Below are 23,765 nucleotides of genomic sequence, written 5' to 3'. Positions count from 1 at the left end.
CAGCGACTGCGGGAGGCTCCGCCCACCCGCCCCGACATAATGTGCGAGCACTGCGCATGCGCAGAAGGCATGTGCGAGCAAAGTGTGCCCTAGGGATGGTAAGTGAATCCCAGCTCTGGTTGCGTAGCTTGGAGTTTGTGTAAAGGAATAGGTAGAGCAGGAGAAAAACCATTTATTAAATTGAAATAAGTACGAGATAAACCTCTACCAAGATCAAAGTAGACGAAACTGTATTTTCTTCTAAAGGAGGGCAGGAAGGCAGGAAAAATTACTTTTGCCAATCTCCACCGATTGGTTCCTTCCTTTAGTATCCAATTTGCCTCTCAAAGAGATAGTCGCTTCTAGCCCAGGAGTCTCAGATGACATCAGCGGCTACACTGGGGTCAAATTCCTGTCTGTTTCATTTTTCAAAAGCTGTTCAGAAGGTGGATATTTTCATTCTTTGTTCAATCTAATTGCTCCGGGAAATGCAACCGGACCCTTCGCTTCTGACATTTGGGGAAGCATTAACAGCTGTCCCTTTTCAAGGTACTTGGGTTTTTAACAAGGAAGATCTAGTGACCTTTTATTCTTCTTTATTTTATGGTTTAGTGATCTTCATGTGAGCTTTAGGCTTATTTTTAGACACAGTATTGCATTTATTGGCGGTTTTATTGAAGGCCAGCCTGATAAGATTGGACAATCTACAGATAATTTAAATAAATGTACGGTATGTGACTGGAATGGAAGACGTTTTGGAGAACATGAGCTGGAGAACTTGCTGATCCTATCCGATTGGCAGATAAAGCCTATCCAAGATAGCTTTTTGTTCTGAACACGTAAAGAGGCTCTTTGGAGTCGTGGTTCTTGTTTGATCCAGATTAGCATGGATACACTGGCAATTAAAGAGAAAGAACAAACTGATTATTATGTTGTCTTGTCTTGTGTTGTGTTATGTTATGTTACCGTATTTTTTGGAGTATAAAACACACCAAGATTTTGAAGAGGCAAATTAAAAAAAAGTTTCTCATGAAAATGGGCCCATTTTTTTTGTCTAAAAAAGGGCATATATAGCCTTTAGGAGGCTTGTAGAATACTCCTGGAGGCTGGGCCCCCCACAAAAAATGAGCAAAAAAGCTCCATTTTTTGCTCATTTTTGCCCTCCCCAGGCCCCAGGAGCACTCTATAAGCCTCCTAAAGGCTATGGACGGTCATTTTTGCAAAGGGAGCAGGGTTTCAGGAGGCCAAAAATGCTGTATTCAGTGTATAAGACACACCCAGATTTTCACCCTCATACTCCGAAAAGTATGTTATGTTATGTTATGTTATGTTATGTTATGTTATGTTATGTTATGTTATGTTATGTTATGTTATGTTATGTTATGTTTAGAGAATAAATAAAAGAATTAGAAGTAAAAGTAGTTGTGCAAAATATAGAAAAAAGTTTTAATAGAGTTAGCATAATTAATAGAGTTAAATAAATTAGGAAGAAGATTGTTCTAGTAATAGACATTGGTATTAAGCTAGGAATAGATTAAAGAATGAATATGATTGTAAATTTTAAATGTTATTGCCCAAAATATTTTTACCCAGACTACACACTGTTTAATGGAAGATGGATTGTTTATATTGAAATAAAATAAAAACTGTATTTAAAAAAAACAGATTAGCATGGATAAACTAACCGTTCGATTTCCAAAGATAAAGTCAAATCTCTTCATTTGCAGATGATGGGAATGTGCTGCAGAAATCTGCATGCAGGCCATGCACCTTCGGCTGTGCTTGAGTTTTAGTCCGCTGCTTAATAGAGAGAGAAAAAGATAATTCTCATTTGGCAGAGAGGTGGCTTCGATAATTTGATTCTCTCTGAGGGATGAATATAGGGGAGCGTGTGTTTGTGTGTGTGTGTTTGTGTCTAATATTTGCCATCGCTTATTTTCTTCCATCTACAGAAAATTCTATTCACCAGTGAATAATCACCTCCCTGTAACACACCCTGCACCTACTTGTTGGTTTGCCACCAGAAATGGAATAGCTCAGTGATGGAGAACTGCTTGGGCTCAGCATGACAAAAATTAAGAAAATAGCAATACCGCTTCAGAGTGCTTTATAACTGCCTCTAAACGGTTACAGAGTCAGCATATTGCCTCCAACAATCTGAGTCCTCATTTTATTGACCTCGGTAGGATGGAAGGCTGAGTCAATTTTGAGCAAGTCAGGATCGAACTCCAGACTGTGGACAGAATCAGCCTGCAATACTGCATTCTAACCACTGCGCTAACGTAGCTCTTGTAGAGCTTACCTTGACTGTACTTCTCTCTCTCCATCCCTCCCTCTCCCCCCTCTCCTTTCTCTCTCTCTCTCCTTCCTTTCTCTCCTTTCTCTCTCTCTCCTATCTCTCTCTTTCCTATCTCTCTCTCTCCTCCCCTCCTTTCCCTCTCTCCCTCCCTCTTCCCCTCTCTCTCCTTTCTCTCTCTCTCCCTCTCCCCCTCTTTCTCCTTTCTCTCTCTCTCTCTCCCCCGCCCTCTCCCCCTTTCTCCTTTCTCTCTCTCTTTCCTTTCTCTTCTTTCTCTCCCTCCCCTCTCCTCTCTCTCTCTCCTTCCCTCTCCCCCTTTCTCCTTTCTCTCTCTCTCTTTCCTTTCTCTCCCTCTCTCTCCTCCCCTCCCCTCTCTCTCTCTCTCCCTCCCTCTCCCCCTTTCACCTTTCTCTCTCTCTCTTTCCTTTCTCTCCTTTCTCTCCCTCCCTCTCCTCCCCTCTCCTCTCTCTCTCTCCTTCCCTCTCCCCCTTTCTCCTTTCTCTCCCTCTCTCTCCTCCCCTCTCTCTCTCTCCCTCCCTCTCCCCCTTTCTCCTTTCTCTCTCTCTTTCCTTTCTCTCCTTTCTCTCCTCCCCTCTCCTCTCTCTCTCTCCCGCCCTCTCCCCCTTTCTCCTTTCTCTCTCTCTTTCCTTTCTCTCTCTCTCTCTCCTATCTCTCTCTTTCCTATCTCTCTCTCTCCCTCCCTCTCTCTCTCTCTCTCTCTCTCTCTCTCTCTCTCTCTCTCTCTCTCTCTCTCACACACACACACACACACACACATACACAGACAGATGAGGCCTCTTCAGAAATCATGCAAGAACACATATGATTTTCGGAGGCTTCAAAGTAGGGCTCCCTCACATGTCACCATAAATGGCACAGTGTGTCATCTGTGACACACGTTATAGGTTTGTCTTCACTGGATAGCCCATTGATTCATCCATCAAACCAATGCCCGCCCTAATTTGTTGATTGGCAGTCATTTTCAGTAACAATCTGACCACCTTTGTGGTTGTTTCTTTTCCCCCCACCATGTTTGCTTAAAATGGAAAATCAAAACCTCAGTGATCCAAGGAGGGTTGGAGCTACTGCAGATGGAGGAAATGGGCTGTTTTGCCTCTCTCAATCCTTGACAGAATAAAATGGGAGGGAAACTGAGAGGAAAGGGGACAGAGTGGCTTCAGTAGCATAGTACGGCTCCTCTAGCCTCCCCCCCTCTATTTCCTGAAGATCAAAAGGATGCAAATCAGTCCAGCGGGCTGAGCTACCCTACAATAAAAATTGGTTGCAAACTGTCAGGCACTCTGATCTAACAGATTCAGACTATTTCCTTGATCTTACAAATTGGCTTCGTGGGCTCTGGGAACACAGTTGAACATTGATGTCCTGGAGCTAGCGGTGGTTGTGCCAGGTATCAACCCCTGTGGCGAGGAGAAAGTGGCAAGGGAGGGTCGGAGAGATGTAGGCTTGCGAGGATTAGTTGAGAAGGGAGGTCTGGAGGAGGGTTAGGAGGTGATGTGGAGGGGCGGATGTATTGAGGCAGGGTGTCCCAAAGCACCCAAAGGTGCTTTTTCAAAAGGCAACTGGACTTTGTTTCTCCTTGAAGACTTTTCGCTTCTCATCCAGGAAACTTCTTCCCTGCTGACTGAACTGAAGAAGCTTCTTGGATGGGAAGCAAGAGGTCTTCAAGGAAAAAGCAAAGCCCAGTTACCTCTTGAAAAAGCACCTTTGGGACAACCATGACCTGGATGATTGAGGCTCTCCATAGATATTGAGACAGGGATGGGTCAGAGAAGATGGAGTGGGTAGGCTATCTGATGCCCACCTCCTCTTCTGGTGTAGTTACCTTAAATAATGCCCAGGTAGTTCTCACATCAGGCTGCTTATGCTAAATCCCTTCCCTTCCCCTTTCCCTCCCTTTTGTCTTATCCTTTCTTCCATCCATCCATCCTTTTCATTCTTTCACTTTTATTTCTTTTCCTCCCTCCCTCCCCTCCTTCCATCCATCCTTTTCATTCTTTCACTTTTATTTCTTTTCCTCCCTCCCTCCCCTCCTTCCATCCATCCTTTTCATTCTTTCACTTCTCTTTCTTTTCCTTCCTCCCTCCCTTCCATCCATCCATCCTTTTCATTCTTTCACTTTTCTTTCTTTTCCTCCCTCCCTCCCCTCCTTCCATCCATCCTTTTCATTCTTTCACTTTTCTTTCTTTTCCTCCCTCCCTCCCCTCCTTCCATCCATCCTTTTCATTCTTTCACTTTTCTTTCTTTTCCTCCCTCCCTCCCCTCCTTCAATCCATCCTTTTCATTCTTTCACTTTTCTTTCTTTTCCTCCCTCCCTCTCTTTCCTCCTTCTATCCATCCATCCTTTTCATTTTTTCACTTCGATTTCCTTTCCTTCCTCCCTCCCTTCCTTCCATCCATCCATCCTTTTCATTCTTTCATTTTTCTTTCTTTTCCTCCCTCCCTCCCTTTTCCCTCCCTCCCTCCCTTCTCTTCTCCCTTCCTCCCTCGGTTTGTTCTTTTCCCCCTTTTTTCCTTTTTTCTTCCCTTCCCGATTTTTTTTTCTACCAATGGATGATCTTTTCTCTCCTTTTCCCAGTTATGTTCGAAGCATCCTAAACATCGGAAGAGGTAATTGATGTCTTAGGAGAACACAGCTTGACACGATCTTCCTGGCATCTGTAAAATAGCTGGGCAGCTTACATCCATCTTCACATAATTGCCCCAAAGATTGCAATTGACCCCACTTTACTTTGCAACAGGAATTACAAGAAAGATGACAAATGGGTTTAGCCAAGGCTTAGTGGTCCCCTGAGAAGACATCAACAGGTTTTTCCCCTAGAAAAAAAAAAGACTCACTGAGATGATTTTTCAAAACTCCTTTGGAAATCTTGCTTATGCCCTGATTGACTCAAGGGATAGAAACGTATTTTCCATGACGGGGATGAAGGAGCTTTGTTTTGCATAGTTCAAAGCTATTCAGGTGAAAGGGAAATTAATTTAACAGCTCAGAGGGAAGGCCAAGAAATCTATTTTTCTCCAAAAGATTAAGCATTCTGCTTTACACTTGGGCTCATGCTCAGAAAGGTCCGTGTGCGCAATTTTCTGCATTGTTAAGTGAACTGCCTTCTTTTCTGAACTGGAGTGTTGGTTTTCTGTGTTTGGTTCATTTTATTCTCCACGCAGCAGCTGGGATATTGGGAAGGGTTAAAATTGCAGTCGGGTTTAGCTGAGGATTGTGAAATCACAGACGGTCCTGGCAGTTTAAGGGCTAAATTGAACCAGTTTGCCACTCAAATGGCTAAGAATAGAATAGAATAACAGAGTTGGAGGGGACCTTGAAGGTCTTCTAGCCCAACCTCCTGCCTAGGCAGGAAATTCTACACCACTTCAGACAAATGGATATCCAACATCTTCTTAAAAACTTCCAGTGTTGGAGCATTCACAGCTTCTGGAGGCAAATTGTTCCACTGATTAATTGTTCTAACTGTCAGGAAATTTCTCCTTAGTTCTAAGTTGCTTCTGTCCTTGGATATTTTCCACCCACTGCTTCTTGTTCTACCCTCAGGTGCTTTGGAGAATAGTTTGACTCCCTCTTCCTTGTGGCAACCCCTGAGATATTGGAATACGGCTACCATGTCTCCCTTGGTCCTTCTTTTCATTAAAGTAGATATACCCAGTTCCTGCAACCATTTTTCACATGTTTTAGCCTCCAGTCCCCTAATCATCTTTGTTAAAGAGAAATCCAACCTGGAACTAAGGAGAAGCTTCTTGGCAGTGAGAGCAATTAACCAGTGGAATAGCTTGCCTTCCTCGGTTGTGGGTGCTTCAAGGATTGCACAACCATTTGTCCAGGATGATACAGGTTTCCTACCATGGGTAGAAGGTTGGATTACACTAGACGACATCCAAAGTCCCTTCCAGCCCTGTGATTCTATGTTTCTATGTTTTTAGGTCACAGACCTAGATCTGGATTTTCACAGCATGCTGGACTGTATTTTTGGGGTGTCATAGCATATTACATGCATACAGCCTGTTTGTTTAGTTTAGTTTATAATGCAGTGTATATGTGGTCCCACATTGTGAATTACTTGAGTAACTTAAGCAGGGGTGGGCTTCAAAAATTTCAGCAAAGGGTTCTCCGCCTGGTTGCTGGGTGGGTGTGGCAATGGTGGGCGTGGCCTAGTCAGCCTTCTGCACCATGGTGGGGAGGGGGGTGGGCATTTTTGCCTATCCCAGGCTCCGGAGGCTTTCCTTGAGCCTCTGGGAGGGCAAAACTGGCCTGCTCCCAACTCCGGAGATGGAAATGGACTTGTTTCCAGCCTTCCGGAACTTCCAGGATGCCTGTTTTTCCCCCTCCCCGAGCTCCGTGTGGACTCTGCACCTACCTCACATCCAAAGCAGGCCGCATGGAGACTCCTGGGAGGGGCAGTGTGGGCAGGGAGGGGAGGGGCCAGCCAGGGGTGGGATTTGGAGGTTCTCTGAACCGGCCATAACGTTAGCTACAGGTTCTCCTGAACCCTGGCTGACCCATAACACCCCACCCCTGAACTTAAGGCAGTGGTTTGAAGATGGTCAACCTGTATATTAATGCACCAGAATGTCTTCTGAGACAGTGAGCTGCCGAAAAGGCATACGTACCACCTAAAGAAGTCCTTACATTTGAACAAATGAGATGATACTCTTTGATTCCCATCAAAGTTTCCAAATTGCTTGCTTTCCTCAATTATTAGGGGAAGCTTCTGCCTTTCTGGTCTTCTGCTTTGTTCTTTCCTCAGCTTCTGGCTATCATCTTGACTTTTTTTTACACACACACCCACTCTCTTCCCCTCATGGGACAACTCTATCAAGTTCATTGAAGCTTGGTTTGGTGAATATAATGAGGGAAGCCTTGAAAATGTTTTATTTTAAACTTCTATCCTCGTCCTAGGCTCACCTTTCAAAAAGCAAATTATCTCCATTGAGAATCTTGCTATTTCTCCTACCTGCCTGGAATATAATTACTACTTGGGCCAAAAATCAAGGATGTGGAACAGTTTGGTCACATCACGTACCTAGCAAGACCCATGGTTTATGAAGGAGCTTATTCGGTCAAACTAGCCAATATTTCCTTCTCTTTAGAAAACCACAAGAGAAGCAAAGTTTGTTTATGTGAGCCAAACTATCTTGCCACCCATATTGGAGAATTCAATCTTGTGGAAGGTCTTTGTTGTTAGTTGCAAAGTCATGTTCGAACCATGACGACCCCATGGACAACGTTCCTCCAGGCCTTCCTGTCCTCTACCATCTCTGGAGTCCATTTAAGCTCACGCTGACTGCTTCAGTGATTCCATCCAGCCACCACATTCTCTTTTTTAAAAAATAAAAAAAAATTAACTTTTTAATCTCATACATACATTTACAGGTATACATTCTCATAGTTATTATTCACATTGTGTATTAACAATTTTGAACATTCATTTTTCCATATACAAATTAAAATGTATAATCAGGATTGCTTTGCTCACCATCCCATACACCTATTTTATTTTACCACAACACTACTTTTCTTTCCTTTTCCCCCTCTCCTCCCTCCCTTCTTCTCTACTTTTCTTCTTTCCCCCTCTCCTTTTTCTTTTCTTCTTCCTCTCCCCTACTCCTCTTCTTCCCCTACATACCCTCTCTCCTAATCTTTCTACCACTGCCTATCTTCCTCTCCTTTCCTTTCTTCTTTCCCTCTCCTTTCCTCTCTCCTCCTCTCCGCTTACCTTTCCTTTCCACCTTTCCTCTTTCTATTATTGTGATTGCATATTTTCCTCTTCTATCCGGCATATTTTTGGGATGATATTCCAGCAAACCTGGTTCTGTCTTTATATTTACCATTTTTGCATTCTTTTTTCCTCGTTATCTTTATCGTTATCTATATCTTTATCTACTGCTTCAGTGACTCCATCCAGCCACCTCATTCTCTGTCGTCCCTTACTTCTTTTGCCTTCAATCTTTCCCAGCATTAGGCTCTACTCCAGTGAATCCTTCCTTCTCATTAGGTGGCCAAAGTGGAAGGTCTATTCCTTTTTAATGGCTATTTGAGAGATAAAACCTTGTTTAGAAGACTTTGGGATACAAAAGGCTTGATGTGCTGATTTGTGGTTCTGTCTAAACACCCTGACTTTTTTTATTGCTCGAGGATGTTTTAATTTCTTTAATGGCTGTTGGCCTTCAGTGGGTTTTAACTTATTGGCCTGAACAGGCTTGAGCTCTTTATCTTCAAGAGAAAGGCAGATAATAAATGAATGGATGGCAAAACTTAAGGTGATCTCTCTCTCTCTCTCTCTCTCTCTCTCTCTCTCTCTCTCTCTCTCTCTCTCTCTCTCTCTCTCTCTCTCTCTCTCTCTCTCTCACACACACACACACACACACACACACACACACACACTTCTCTCAAACTAGGGAAAAAAATAATGTGAGGAACTTAAAGTCTCATAGATAAAACACCTTTAACAAATCTTTCAAATTGTCACGTCTGCTCTCTTGCATTTTTGGGATTAAAATCCCTTTGGCCTCTTTTCACTTATTTCTCCATAAGCATGCACACTTGAAAAAGCGTTTCACTAGTTGTCACCTTATCAACCTAGTTTGTGTTCACACAACCCAGTCAAAATCTAGTTCATTGTACAACACTTAGCATGTTACGTGAATCCAGCCTGTGTGGTTTGTAAGTTATGGTTGACGATTAAGTGATTGTTGTGACTTGAGCCAATGGTAGTTTATTCAACAAATCACGACTTCATGTGTCAAAACAGCTACGCTATATAAATATGATCAATGGGTCAACTTTAAGAGACAAAGGCTGAAGTCCTCCCCACCCCCAGTGTCTTGCCTGGGAAATATTTCCTATTTCAGATCTTTTATTTCCATGGGGATAAAAATTGGAATTATCCACAATAGAGGAATGGTTGTTGACGATCGTGGAAATGGAAGAGCTACCCTCTTCCTGTCATCTCTAGAAGCCTAGAGATAAGAAGTAGGAATTAGTTAAATTTATATTGCAAGGAGGGACATGGTGGCTCAGTGGCTAAGACACTGAGCTTGTCGATCAGAAAGGTCAGCATCTTGGAGGTTCGAATCCCTAGCGCCACATAACAGAATGAGCTCCATGACTTGTCCCAGCTTCAGCCAATTTAGCAGTTTGAAAGCACGTAAAAAAATGCAAGTAGAAAGTAGGAACCACCTTTGGTGGGAAGGTAATGGCGTTCTGTGCGCCTTTGGCGTTTAGTTATGCCAGCCACATGACCACGGAGATGTCTTTGGATAGCGCTGGCTCTTCGGCTTTGAAACTGAGAACCTCCATAGCTGAGGGGGTTGGGTATTTAAACCTGGAAGTCCCCACTCCTAATTTAACACCTTACTTATAACTATAGCAACAAACTCCCTCTGTTTATTGGCTTAGTCTATGCATACACATGGAAACCAAGATATTCATAGAAGATCCACTGGGGCTTTACATAACCATTACATAAATGGTTAAGGTGTTTACTCAAGCTTGGCGACTTTAAGATGGGTGGACTTCAACTCCCAGAATTCCCCAGCTGGTTGAAGTCTACCCGTTTTAAAGTCGCCAAGGTTGAGAAAGATCAAGTTAAGGTATAAATGGAATGTCCTTGATTTATGTGTAACTGTTGGATTTTACTTTATCCCTTTGAAGATGGATCACATTTGTTTCCGCTCCAGTTGCTTGGTTCTTCGCTGCTTCTCTGGGATTCCTCAAAGTTAATAAAGAAAAGACCATCCATTAATTCTTTAAGTATTTTAGGATGTCTTTCAACTAGCCCTGGAGATTTAAACTCATTTAAAGTTTTAAAAAAAGGACTTCTTGACCAGACTTCTATCAATCTCAAGCTTTAAGCCTGCCACTTCAGCAGGCTTTTCTGAATTTTCCTGGTGCCACAATTTGTGTGTGTGTGTGTGTGTGTGTGTGTGTGTGTGTGTGTCTGTGTGTGTGTGTTGGAGAAACCTGAACCAAAATGAGAAGACAGTAATCCTCTTGGCCATTTTTTGGAAACTTGTTAGTATTTTAACATCTTCATTGGTATATTTTCCCTTCTCTTTATTGTGATCATATAGGACGAGAAAACCCTTTACCAATTTATTAGTATTTATTTATTAAATTTATATGCTGCCATCTCTATACTTCCAGCTACCCCTCTCTATTCCTTCTTGGTGATTTGTCTGTTTCAGTTTTTATGTTTCAGTTTTTTTTATTTTGTGTAGCTCTATTGGGTTCTTCTAAGGTCTTTCCCACCACCCCATTGTATTTGTTCTTAGTTGTGCTTTTGGTATTTGCTTTTTAAGGCATTTCTACGTGGCTAAGAGGCTAAACTTGTTGAGCAGAATGATTGGCAGTTAGGTGGTTCGAATCCCTAGTGCCACATAACAGAGTGAGCTCCTGTTACTTGTCCAAGCTTCTACCAGCCTAGCAGTTAGAAAGCATGTAAAAATGCAAGTAGAAAAAAAAAGGAACCAACGTTGGTGGGAAGGTAACAGCATTCCGTGCACCTTTGGTGTTTAGTCATGCCAGTCACTTGATCATGTAGACCAGACATGAAATCCTCTTATCTTCACTACCGGTTTGGTAGCAGGAGCGCACGCACATCTGGGCATGCGCAGAACCTTCTGTTGAGGAGGGTGGGGGCTATATTCTGCCTTTTTAATATTTTCTAGAATATTTCATTGTTTTAGGATAGGAGTGGGTACTAACTTCCTACACCACTTTGCATGTTTATTTCTATAGTGGTTAGATACCTGTTCCCCCCCCCCCACCGCCCATGGCTATTATGTTTTATTTTCCTTCAAAGTATTTCTTTTCATTCCACTAAAAGTAAACTTCACAAAACAGCAAGGTATTAGGTTTTTATTTGCCCTTTTAATGTTCCTTCTTTTGCCATGACTTCTCACACCTTTTGCAAATATGCCTTTATTTAGCCATTTATGACTTCCTCCTGGATTGATTTTGAACCTTGAAAGAGTTCTCTGTTACCCATGTTGTTTATTTTAAATTAAGTGTTTACCTTAACAGCAGTGATCTACCCTAAAAAAACACTTTAATTTTAGAATCATTTTGAAATCTTCATTTAAATAGCAACTTCTGTTTTGTGCATTCTCTTCCCAATCAGCAAGCTTTTCTATTTATGGATGCACTTGTGCTTTTTTTTCTTAATTTCTGCAAATAACTTTGGTTGCAATGTCTGTTCATTTTAGTTTGAAAGTTGCAGCATTTATTTCTAATTTATTTCTGCTTTAAAATACCTGGTTGGATTGAGGACGGATCCAAGATTGAATCATAGAGAATTTTGTGAGGATGAAGGTTTGTTCTCCGAGCTTGTGGGTTGGTTTCCAAACATTTTGTTACCAGGTTAAGTAACAACTACAGTGGAGTTTAGGGAATGTCAGTGTTGGTATTCTTCTGTTTATAACAGCTTCAGGTGTGGTCAGTGGTGGGTTCCAGCCAGTACGGCCCAGTAAGGCCATACAGGCAGTAGTCCGGAGCAGTAGCCACCGCACTGGTACGGTAGCTCATTTGGCTCACCCACCCACCTGCCTTCCATACCTGTTTTTAAGGCAATAGGGCCAATTGCGAATGTGCACACAGCGTGCGGCACCTGCGCAACCCCCGATGAGCAGCCGGGTGTTGCAGGGGCGGTGAAGTGCACGTGTGCACAGTGCATGTTGGGCATGGGCACATCCTGTATATGCACAAATGGACCACGAGCAGTGTACTGGTAGTGAAGGTAATAGCAACCCACCACTGGGTGTGGTCAGTAGGTATTGTCAGGTGTGGGAGTGTCAAGTGAGGGTTTTGTGATGGATAAGCTCGGAGAATGAACCTTCACCCCCATCCTACACCCAAGCTATGGATTTGCCACATAAAATTGTGTGTGTGAGCATAGTTTACTGATTATGTTGCCATTATTATTTTAGATTCATCCATGTATGGTCTTTATCTAGATCTAATTCTTAGTTGTGTTAATCGTCCGGGTACCTAGTAGGACTGTAAGTTGCTAAGCTTTGATCAATGATTGGAGTGCTATATAAGCCTAGTTAAAATTAATGAATGCTTTCAATCATAGTGGCTGCCTGCTCGGTGGGTTTTTCTTTTTGGTTACCCAAGGATACACATAGTTTTGACTTACAACCACCTGTTTAGCAACATTTCAAAGTTAGAACAGCACTGGAAAAAATAACTTACAATTGGTCAGTGGTGAAATTCAATTTTTTTTACTATGTGTTCTGTGGGCATGGCTTGGTGGGCATGGCAAGGGAAGGATACTGCAAAATCCCCATTCCCTCCCCACTCTGGGGCCAGCCACAGGTCGTATTTGCCGGTTCTCCGAACTACTCAAAATTTCCACTATCGGTTCTCCAGAACCTGTCAGAACCTGCTGAATTTCACCCCTGCAATTGGTCCTCGTATGACTGTTGCAGCATCCCTAAAGTTGATGTGATGAAAATCTGGATACTTGGCAACCGGCATGTATTTATGTGTTCTGTCCCGGGAACACATGATTACCATGTGCAACCTTCCCAGTTGACTTCTGGCAAGTAAGGTTCTTGTTTCCCTTAACAATGGCCAGAGAAGGTATTCAGCCACTTCTGACTGGTTCTTACGAACCAATAGCGGAAATTTTGAATAATTCGAAGAACCAGCAAATACCAACTTTGGCTAACCCCGCCCCTGATCTATTCGCTGCCTCCCAAGTCCCAGCTGATCAGATGGGTCTTCTTTTGTTGCCCTGCACAGGAAAATGTTTAGTGGGGTGGGGAGAGAATGGAGATTTTGCAGTATCTTTTCCCTGCCATGCTCACCAAGCCACACGCACAGAACCACTGAATCGGTGATTCCTGTAACAACTGTGGTAAAATATGTTGTAAAATTGGGTGCAACTCACTTAACCACTTTGCTTAGTAACAGAAATTCTGATCCCAATTGTGGTCATAGGTCTTATGACAATGGATGATCATTGTCAAACTAGTTGGAGAGATTTTAGTAAAAAGTTGCAGGTTCTAATTGTTTATTAGGGGCTGAAAAACATCCCGGATGAGGCCCTTGTCTGGAACTGTTACTAGGAAAACTGGATGGTTGTGTCCATTAAGTCATCAGGAGTCAAGTGCAAGGCAGAGATTTTAATGATTTACAACCTTCAAGGCAGCTGCAGTTCATTAGGAGAAACTTTCTCTCTGGATTCTAGATGGTGATTTATTCTCCTTGAAGAAATATGCCTTCTAACAGAAAAAGGTGAGCAAATGTTGTTTCATTTCTTTCCTTCTTTTTTCCTTTTTGATCAAATTCAAATATGCAAGTACCAAAGATATAACATAGCGCCACTTTCATATAATGGCTAAGGCCTCAGGCTGATGTATGCAGTGCTAACTACCCTGATGTATGCCAGTGAGAATTGGGCTGTATACAGGAGGCAGGCTAGGCATTTGAATCACTTCCAACGACCTTCTGCCATAGAATACAGAGGATCCGGTGGCAGGACAAGGCACCAGACACAGAAGTCCTTTCCAGAGCAGGCCTGTCATCCGTTTACACCTTGCTGATGAAAACCCAGAGACACTGGGCAGGTCATGTTGCAAGGATGCCAGACCATCGCATCCCCAAACAGCCCCTCTATGGTCAGCTGTCTTAAGGAGAGCGATCGCACGGGGGACAAAGGAAGCGATACAAAGACACGTTGAAAGTCTCCTTCAAGTCCCTGGAAATTGACACCACCCCCTGGGAAACCCTGACACAAGATCAATCCACCTGGCACATGCTGATCCACCAAAGCTGCCAGGCATCTGAGGACAGAAGGACAACCATAGCACAAGAGAAGCGAGGCACTCCGCAAAGGCAGAGCTGCAAATGCTGCAACAGTGATGCCCGCACATGTCTGCCCAACATGTGGCAGAACATTTGGTGCCCATATAGGCCTTACCAGCCATCTGTGGACACATCGTGGATGGCCCACAATGTATTAGATGCCAAGGTCCTCTTCAAACAGATTGAATTTTAGGCATGCCTTAGGTACAAAGCCAGCAAGGGTGACTTTGGGCTGGTCACTCCCTCTCAGCCCTAAGGAGGAGACAATGGCAAACCACTTCCAAAAATCTTGCCAAGAAAACTGCAGGGACTAGTAGTCCATGCAGCGCCCCCCCCCCCCCGAATCAACACACCGACTGCCAATGGTATATAACATTGCTGTATCGCTGGAGTGGCACATCTGGATGCCTTTGCATGTTTTCCCTTCTGCAAATCCCCCCAAATTGGGTAGGCCAAACCCTGGCTTTTCTGAGGACCAGGCATAGGTGGTTCGTAAACCCAGACATGGTTTTCTGAAAGGGGGCTTCAGTGGGGCAGCCGAATTAACTCGCGGGAAGCAGAAAGCCAAGGCGTCCTTATGGCGCTATAACCTCCGCGCCTTCCAGATGCGCTCCCATCCCACTTCTCAAGCAGGATGACCCACACCCTGGGGATTCTGGGAGTCGTAGTTCCCAGAATTACGGAGGACAGAGGCAAGAGAGGCTTATATAACACAAGCAATGCGCGGGCTGTTCAAGAGCAGCGATGCTGTTTTTTAACAGTCATGTGGTTTAAGGGGGGGAGAGAATATCCATCCACGCTTTAAAACAAGCACGCGCCTCCCTCCCGCAGCGCTCCAGCATCTTTCACCGCGACCCCCCACCCTCCCCGCTTTCTCCCTCTTCAACGAGCCGCAGCACGTCCAGCCAATCAGAACGGCGGCTTCGGGAGCCCAGCGCGGTCTCGCCGGCCTCTCTGGTAAACAAAAACGGGCGGAGGAGGGGCCGGCGCTAGAGCAACCCCCCTCCCGTTGCCGCGCAGCTCCACCCCCCAGGGAGGAGTCCGACGGCAACGGGCCCATTGAAGAGAGCCAGAAGCGCGAAGAGGCCGGGCTACTGGGGGCGGGGCTTGATGGGGGAAGGCGGGGCCAGGGCTGGGAGGCGGGGTTGGCGGCGGACGGGCGGGGGGGGGGGGAGAGCCGCTGTCGCAGTCGAACCCAGCTGCAGTCGGTGCGGTCGGCGAGTATTGCTGGAAGCGATGCCGCCTCAGAGCGGCGCCCCGGTGCCGGCGCGTTAAGGGCAAGAGACGGACTGCTGCGGCTGCTTCGCTTTGCCTTTGCCCGGCCGGCCGGCCAGCGGGGGCAGCTTCCCTCGGGCCCGCTGCCTTCCTCCGCAATCCGGTGGGGTGGAAAGAACCGCTCCTCCCGGCGCCTTCAGGGGCACCGGGGAGCCCTTGGCCGTCCGCGGCGAGGACACGCCGCCGCTGCCCATCACGGGCATCCCAAGAGCGGAGGAGGAGACAATCCTAGCCGCCGCGGGCGGTTGCCGAGACTTCGGGGCCGTCTGGGCAAGAGACCGGCGATGGATGCTCAGCAAGCGAGCGTGGGGCGCTTGAGGCCCCCCCGCCTTCCCCATCGCCGCGGCCGAGCCTAGCGCCAGGCGGGAGATTTCCCTCCACCCCCCGCCAACCAACCCTCTCCGCGGCCCCGGCACCTGCCTCCCCCATGAGCCGGGAAGGGGAAAAAGTTGGGAGTCGTTTTTTCTTCTTCGGGGAGGAGGAGGAGGAGCCACCCAAGTCGGAAAGCGCCTGAGCGGCGAAGCCGAAGAAAACAACCGGCGGACGATTCAAAAGCCGATTCCGCCCCGGATTGGCGTCCCTGCGGGGCTGGCCGGCGATTCTGGCCCCGGGCCAAGCGGCGACGCCGGGGATGCCTCCCCTCCTGAGAGGCCGGCGGGATCGGAGCCGCCGCTGCTGCTGAGCGCTCCCGCGTGTCGCCCTGCGTGGCTCTCCTCCTCCTCCTCCCGCGCCTGGGTGGAGCCTCCCCTTGGCCGGCGGGAGGAGGCGGATGCTCGGCTTCTCCCGAAACAGCCGGCTGACTATCCCCCGGAGGAACCGTGCGGGGAAACCACGAGGATGCCGCTGGGGACCGGCCGGAGCTGGGGCTGAGTCCCGGCAGGGGGAGGGGGGGCGGCCCGACGTGGATGGCGAGAGAGCGGCCGGGGAGACGTCGGGCGGCGCGTGGGGCGGCAGGCGGCGCGCCCCGACCCCTGGCGCTGAGCGAGCAGCTCCGGCTCTTCCGTCCTCCAGAAATGCTGCATCATGAACCCGCCGACCATCCGGCTCTGAGCCCGAAGCGGCCGGAGAGCGGCTCCTCCGCTGCCCGTTAGCAGCGGCGGGGACGGGCCAAGGCGGCGAGGCAGGAAAAGCCGGAGGGAGACCCCCGCGACCCCCTGACCCGTCGACCGGCCGGGGTTGCCCCCCTCCCTCCCCTCCGCAGGACGGCGATGCCTGGGCTGTAGACTCCGGGCAAGGAGGGGAAGTCCGGTGCCCCCGAAGAGGAGCCAAGCGCCTGCAAAGCGGAGGGAGGGGAAGAGGAGGAGGAGGACTGGCCCCTCCCCGCCCTGTCCCTCGGAGCATCTCGTCCGGCAACTCTGCAACTTCTCCTCCAGTCGACGGAGCCGCTTCTCCGGGGCGGTGAGAACTTTCTTCCCAGTCCGTCGGCGCTCTGGGCTGGAACCGGGCTTTGGCGCAGCCCGCTTCACACGAGCGGAGGACGACGCGCGTCAAGGTCCCTAGCCGCTGTTGAAGTCGAGTTGCCGAGCCGGGCGAATCCAAGCGGCTCCGGAGAGGCTCTTTGGGCAGGGTCGGACTCTCGGCCGGGGCGCGTGGTGCTGCGTGGCGGCCGGAGGGAGCCCCCTTAGCCGGCCCTCGCGGAGCTCCCATGCTGCTACCGCGGAAGTGGCCGGGCTGGCCGCCGTCGGCGCTGCGGCTGCCGCAGAAGTTCCTTTTCTTGCTCTTCCTCTCGGGCCTGCTCACGCTCTGCTTCGGCGCCCTCTTCTTGCTGCCGGACTCCTCCCGCGTCAAGCGCCTCTTCCTGCCCCGCCACGCCGGAGCCGAGGTGGAAGCCCCCCGCAGCCCTCCGCCGGGACCCGGTCTGGTCCGCCACCTGCCCGCCAACGCCAGCCCGGCCGCCCCGCCGCCGCTGCCCTCGCGCCACCTCCGCGACCCGCCCGACCTCCCGCCCGCCGTCGCGCACTCCGAACCGGCCTCCCGACGGACCCGCCCGCCGCGCCTCCCGCCCGCCGAGCAGGGCGCCTCGGCTCCCCCCTTGCAGCAGACGCGGGCCCCGTTCCGCTTCGACTACGCGGCGTTCCGGCAGCGCCTCCGCCATCCGCTGCTGGGCGGCAGCAGAGGCGGCACCGAGGAGCCCGACACCCGCGTCCGGCGACTGAAGATCAAGGAGGTGAGTCGGACCGGACCGGCCCTTCGATATCCCCCGCCTTCCTCCACTCCCGGAGCCCCAACAGGACGGGCTTCTCCGGCCGCCTCTCGCTCACCCCGCAGCGCCTCTTTCGGGGAAGTTCCGAGCGGACGCGGGGAAGCGGCGGGGCGCTTGGCTAGGTCGGCGCTCGCCACCTCTGCAGAACCGCCTGCTGCGGTTGGCCGGCGGGGTTTGGGGGAAGGCGGCACGTCCGTTCGCCGAACAGACCAGAACTGGCTGCACACCTGTGTGCGTGTATTTGAATGAATGAATGCATGGATGCCTTTAAAACAGTAGCCCCCAACCTTTATTTGGCCATGCCCCACCTAAGCATCTCTAAAATCCTGATGCCCCAACCTCAGACATAATTCTTACTATACTCAAAAAACGAACTCTTCTCACGCAGAGGACGCCTAAAAGGCCATTAACTTGGTTTAAACAAATTCCAAATTGCCCCCCATTAAAAATCAAATTGCCCCTCTGTGGGACATGAGCCCCACTTGGGAACCACTGCTTTAAAGGGGATTTAATGCCTCAGGAGTTTCCTTTCTGGTACATTTATGTGTTGGTGAATGAGGTTTTTCCACCAATGGAAATCTCGAGTTAAGGCATTAAAAACCTGGCCAGGTCGAATCGGTTGCTACAATTATTCTCCTCCAGGGCTTTGCAGAACCTTTTCTGTTGGCTCTTTCCTGTGAGTGTCTTCTTAATCTTTAAATAAGTTCAGAATGAATTTTGGAGAAGGGCTGCTTCTGATGCGGTTGCTTGTCAAAATGTATTCTGTTGCAAATCCATCTTTGCTTGCTTAATTGATTTTTGTTGCTGCTGTTCTTTGGGTAAGAAACTAAAAGGTGATGGGAGGAGAGTTCCAAATAGATCAGTGGTTCCCAGCCTTTATTTGCCCATGCTCCATCTAAGCATCTCTAAAATCCTGATGCCCCCCCCCCCATCCCTTGTGACATATAATTCTTACTTTACTCAAAAAGTGAACTCTACCCACAGGAGGAAGCCTAAAAGGCCATTAACTTGGTTTAAACAATGTTCAAATTGCCCCCCATTAAAAGTCAAATCCCCCCCCCCATGGGACATGGGACCCATGTTGGGACCCACTGAAGTAGATGGTGATATGATCTACATAAATCTCCATAGAATTCTCTTAAAAAGGGATAGGACACCTTTTCTTTGAAAGCCATTCCTTGCCCAAAAACCTGGTCTATTTTTTCCCAATGCTTCTATGTGATTGTTTTCCTTGTGCCTACTAAGTAAAAGTGGAAATTATGGAGATTTGCAGAATATAATGTGCAACTGAGGGTAAGTGTGCACGTTGGGATTTTAGTAATTAATGTGTCTGATATAGGCTAAATATACCCTTCCGGGTATTTAGATAGGCACCTTACTTGTTTCCACATGCAATCTATATTGTGGATACTGTTGACACCTGTCATTGTTGACATTGTGAAGTGGTTGTGAAGTGTTTCTGAAGTACAATTTTTTGTACAAGACTCTCCATCGGCAAAAGGTTATGACTTTCTGAAGGCTTAGATGATGATTAGTATTTTTTTTTAGTGATTAAAAAAAAAATTAAGTTATGTACTTTTTTTTAAAGCCTAATGCTATTGGCAAACTTAATAGATGGCAGTATAGCATAAATATAACTTTTATATGCACTAAGAAACCAAAAAAGTTGTCAGACTTGCTTTATGGTGTTACTCGCTTTATTGTGGTCGGGAACCAAACCCACAATATCTCGAAAGTATGCCTTTAGTAAAAGCCTGTTGCAATGGTGGGATTCAAATAATTTAACAACTGGTTCTCTGCCCTAATAATTTCTTCCAACAACCAGTTCACCAAACTGCTTAGAAAGTTAACAACCTGTTCTCCCGAAGTGGTGCGAACTGGCTGAATCCCACCACTGGCCTGTTGTCATTCTTCCATATTGTGCTTGCCTTTATTAATAGGCTTTGGCCAGCATTCATCGACTTACAACCATTCATTTAGTGAATGTTCAAAGTTACAGCACTACCTAGAAAAGTGATCATTTTTCACGAGCGTTGCAGCATCCCCATGGTCATGTGATCAAAATTTGGATGCTTGGCAACTCGTTCATATTAATGATGGGTTGCAGAATTCCCCGGGGTCACATGATCCCTTTTTGCGACCACCTGACAACCTAAGCCAGAGTCACTTAACAACCGTGTTACTAACATAACAACTGCAGTGATTCACTTAACAACTGTCTTGCTCAGCACGGAAATTTGGGATCAAATTGTGATAAGGACTGGTATATAACACAACATGCCAAGATGGGCTAAATGTGCATATTCTTTTACAGATAGGTTTGTTTCCCTGCCTCTGTTTTAATATTGGTCACCATCTATTGATTTCCCGCTCTTCCATCACTTCTCATCTCCTTCAAGTCAGTCTCGATTCTTAGTGACTACATGGACGAGTCTTAGCAGTTCTCTTGGCAACGTTTTTCAGCTGTTTGTTGCCTTGGTAGGAGGATTGAGAGAGAGAGAGAGAGATACTGACCCAAAGTGACCCAGCTGCTTTCAGGCTGTACGGTAGCAGGACTACGGGATAATTTGTGGTCCCCTAGCCTCTAATTTAGTGCTTTTAACCCCTACCCCAAAGAGGCTCTATTTCATTGATTAAGTCTAGTTATAAAATGATTCCCTTTTCTAGTTTTCTATCCCTTCACATGCCTTCTTAGTTTATTCTTTAATCTTTGGGTTGTTTTGTGCACGCGCAATAGCTTTCTAGAGATTTGAAGGTGATACAGTAGAACAGTAATATGTTTGAATGTTTGAATGTTTGAATGTTTATTTTATTTATATGCTGCCCTTTTCCCCCCGAAGGGGACTCAGACTCACAACTCAACTAAGGGAGGGGGATACAGACAAAAAATTAAAACAACGCGCAGCAATACATAATTTAAAACACACAACAGTCATACCATTCGAGAAGGGGGTAGAAGCTTTTTAGCCCCAGGCCTGTCGGAATAGCCAGGTTTTAAGGGCTTTGCGGAAGGTCTGGAGGGTGGTGAGGGTTTGAATCTCCATGGGGAGTTCGTTCCAGAGGGTCGGAGCGGCCACAGAGAAGGCTCTCCTCCGAGTAGTCGCCAGTCAACACTGGCCGGCCGATGGAATTCGGAGGAGGCCTAATCTGTGGGATCTAATCGGTCTAGAGGAGGTAATTGGCAGCAGGCGGTCTCTCATGCAGTCTGATGCCTTCCAGATATTTGGGAGCAAAAGCATCGTTACGATCCAGAACAGGCATAGTTTGTGACAGTTGCAGTCCCAAACTTTATGCATCTTGTAACAGTCTTAAGATTCCCACTGTTTTCTTCTCTGCATCTCCTTTTCTGGTAAAACAGGTTATTGGTTTTTTTAAAAAACAATACAAAAAATTCAAAACTTATTTGATCAGAAACTAAACTGGAACAGGATACAACATTTGCATTTTTCAGGTTGACTCATCAGTCCTGAACTAAAGACACAACTGTAATACCACTGTCATTGCGTTTCCTTCTTTTGATTTATACTTATACTCTACAAGATTTGTTTCTGGTAACTGTTACTTACGTTTCTTTCTTTCCCTTTGTTTTCTGGCTTTTCAAACAGTCTTCTTCTGTATCTTCCCTTTATTTTTTTACCAGCGCTTCTGCCATGGGTATGTTTCTATCCCTCTCTTTTCGACCCATTCACAAAACACAGCCCTTCAACATTTCTCCTGTTTTCTGTAGAGCAGGCCTAAAAGAATCCAAACAAGCTGTTAAGTGGATGAAATAAGGAAGAACAGCTGCAAAACATAACCTCAGGTGGGGTGATAGAGGGGGGAAAAACATGGCGAGGTTGAAATTTCACTGGAGAGGCAATGGAGATATGGCTGAGACCAGTTGTGGGATTCAATTTTTTTTTTACTACTGGTTCTGTGGGCGTGGCTTGGCTTGGTGGGCGTGGCAGGGGAAGAATACTGTAAAATATCCATTCCCTCCCTACTCCAGGGGAAGTTTAATGCAAAATCCACATTTCTTCCCGATCAGCTGGGACTCGGGAGGCAGAGAATAGATGGGGCCGGGGCCAGTCAGAGGTATTTATCAGTTCTCTGAACTACTAAAAAATTCTGTTACCGGTTCTCCAGAACTGGTCAGAACCTGCTGAATATCACCTTTGACTGAGACCTAGGGAACTGAAGTTGAATACAATAATTGAAATTGATAGGGCAAAAATCCTGAATGGTCATTGACTGGATTCCATCCAGCTTGAAATACCTGAATTCTTTGCCCCCCATCCCCCAACTGATCTCTTTTCTCCAATTAATTCCTACTCTCTTTGCAACATGCTGTTAGTATGACCTTCATGAAAAAGAGGGAAAACCAAGTTATAGGTTATGACCCCTTAGTTGAAGGTTGGCAGATTATTAATCTAGAGTTGCTTGTAGCCTTCAGAGAGCAGAGTGGTCTGTCAAGAAAATGCACAGCTCCAGGTTGAATTCATCCCTATTTTACAAGCTGGTGTTTCTCAATTTCAGCAACTTTCTAATGTGTGCTCCACACACCTGAAAGTTGCCATGGTCAAGGTGCACTATTATAGAATAGATTTTTTTTCAATACAGTGTATGGACCCTGAAATCCATAACCAGAGAATTTTCAGCCAATTCTTTGGCTCTTCTGGGACATGAACCAAGTAGGGGAAAACTTGTGGGGAAAGCAACTTAAGAGTTACTAGTACCTCTAATGGACAGGTACACTCTTCTGCTGGTGCCATGACAACCAGGGGCAACCTTTACAGAAAGTTGTTCCACAGGTTTTCTCAAAAATGAACGTCACTTTGGCCTCAACATTAATATTATTATTATTATTATTATATGGATAATCTACAATTCAATACACAGATGGGTGGAAACATAAAAGCCCTAACCAGGTAGTGTCTGAGGATTAAGCAGATCTAAGCAGTGTTTATTGTTGTTGTTGTTATTGTTGTAAAATTAGGATGTTTAGGTCTGATAAATTTAAATATTGCTCTGAAAGCTCCAATCATGATTGGTGCAACAGCAGATTTCTTTTCCCATAACTGTTCAACTTTGATCTGCACGTCCCCATTGCCATCGTCAGCTATTCGGCCTCTCTACAGACCAGCACTTTCCATGCCTCTCTGTCATGCAGTGCCTCCTTCAGATTCACCATGGTCTCATCTCAGTGTCATCTTTTATAGTGGTCCAGCCAGCAGGTGCCCTTCTCCCTTTTCCACTGAGTTCTTTCCTCATCGTGGCATCACACAGAATGTTAACACCAATCACCAATCAACCAGTCTTCCTTCCTTCCAGTGACTGGTATATTAGGCATGTTATGACCAAGGTGCCTTTCTTTTTTAATTTTAAAGTCATGTAAAAATCTTAACCCCTCTCATTTTATAAAACTTACTCAGCTGGCCCCCAGTGGTTATTGCTACGTTCTGTTCTGACCCAGGCTTCCTTAAAAAGCAAGAAGCAGTGTCTTGGTCCCGGCAAAACCCCTTTTATTTACACGACTGTGAATTCCTTTCATTCACAGTCAGTGAGGTTTAGCAAAGAGTCTTTCCGAGGAATATTTATCAACACGAACCTTATCTCATTTGGAGAGCTGCCAGATAACTAGTTTCCAAATGCAGAGCAAGGCATAACTTGACACAGAATCTCTTATAGTCACAAACAGACCTTTCCACTCTTGAAACGACCAAATGAACAAATTGTTTCCTGCAAAAGCCCACTCCCCGTTAGCTCCTCTTTTGTTTCCTATGGGAGAGGCCAATCACCTCCAAGGTGTAGTTTTACTCCCAAGTCGACCCTGCTTTCTTGCCTTCTGGCAGCTCTGCGCATGCGCACACTGGGAACAGGCTCCAGCTGTTCCTCTGCCTCACTGCTGTCTAACTCCCTCTCTTCAACGCAGAGCCCTTGTCTGAGCTTTCCTCAGCCCCCAGGACTGGCCCATGTTCCTCCCCAACCTCCTCACTGTCCGACTCTGCTGCCAGCTCCTCTGGCCATTGGCAGGCCACAACACATTCAAATCCCAACCTCTCTGGCAGTTATTATTTTCCTGTAGCAGGAGCAGACAACCTCACGTAGCCGAAAACAATAAATTCAAACTTCAAGAATCTCTTCCCCTTTGGCTTTCCTGTTCAGTGTAGTGGGAGATGTAGTCACAAACATAG

The 23,765-nt window shown here is 46.6% G+C and overlaps 1 protein-coding gene across 2 annotated transcripts in view; it reads left to right on the top strand.

The window, feature by feature from the left end:
* The first annotated feature begins 15,295 nt into the window (after positions 1-15,295).
* The window catches only part of MAN1C1 (mannosidase alpha class 1C member 1), a 192,914-nt gene continuing 184,444 nt past the window's right edge, over positions 15,296-23,765 (top strand). For both annotated transcript variants that reach the window (XM_087727048.1, XM_087727047.1), the window contains exon 1: positions 15,296-17,556. In XM_087727048.1, coding sequence (XP_087583174.1) covers positions 17,035-17,556 — 522 coding nt within the window. In that variant the 5' untranslated portion in view covers positions 15,296-17,034. The remainder of the gene's footprint in view (positions 17,557-23,765) is intronic.

This window comes from Thamnophis sirtalis, unplaced genomic scaffold (genome assembly GCF_051295495.1).
Source record: "Thamnophis sirtalis isolate CommonGarterSnake01/CBP01778 unplaced genomic scaffold, rThaSir2_p1.2 scaffold_13, whole genome shotgun sequence".
In the NCBI taxonomy this organism is placed as follows: Eukaryota; Metazoa; Chordata; class Lepidosauria; order Squamata; family Natricidae; genus Thamnophis; species Thamnophis sirtalis.
This window is presented reverse-complemented; position numbering and strand designations above follow the sequence as displayed.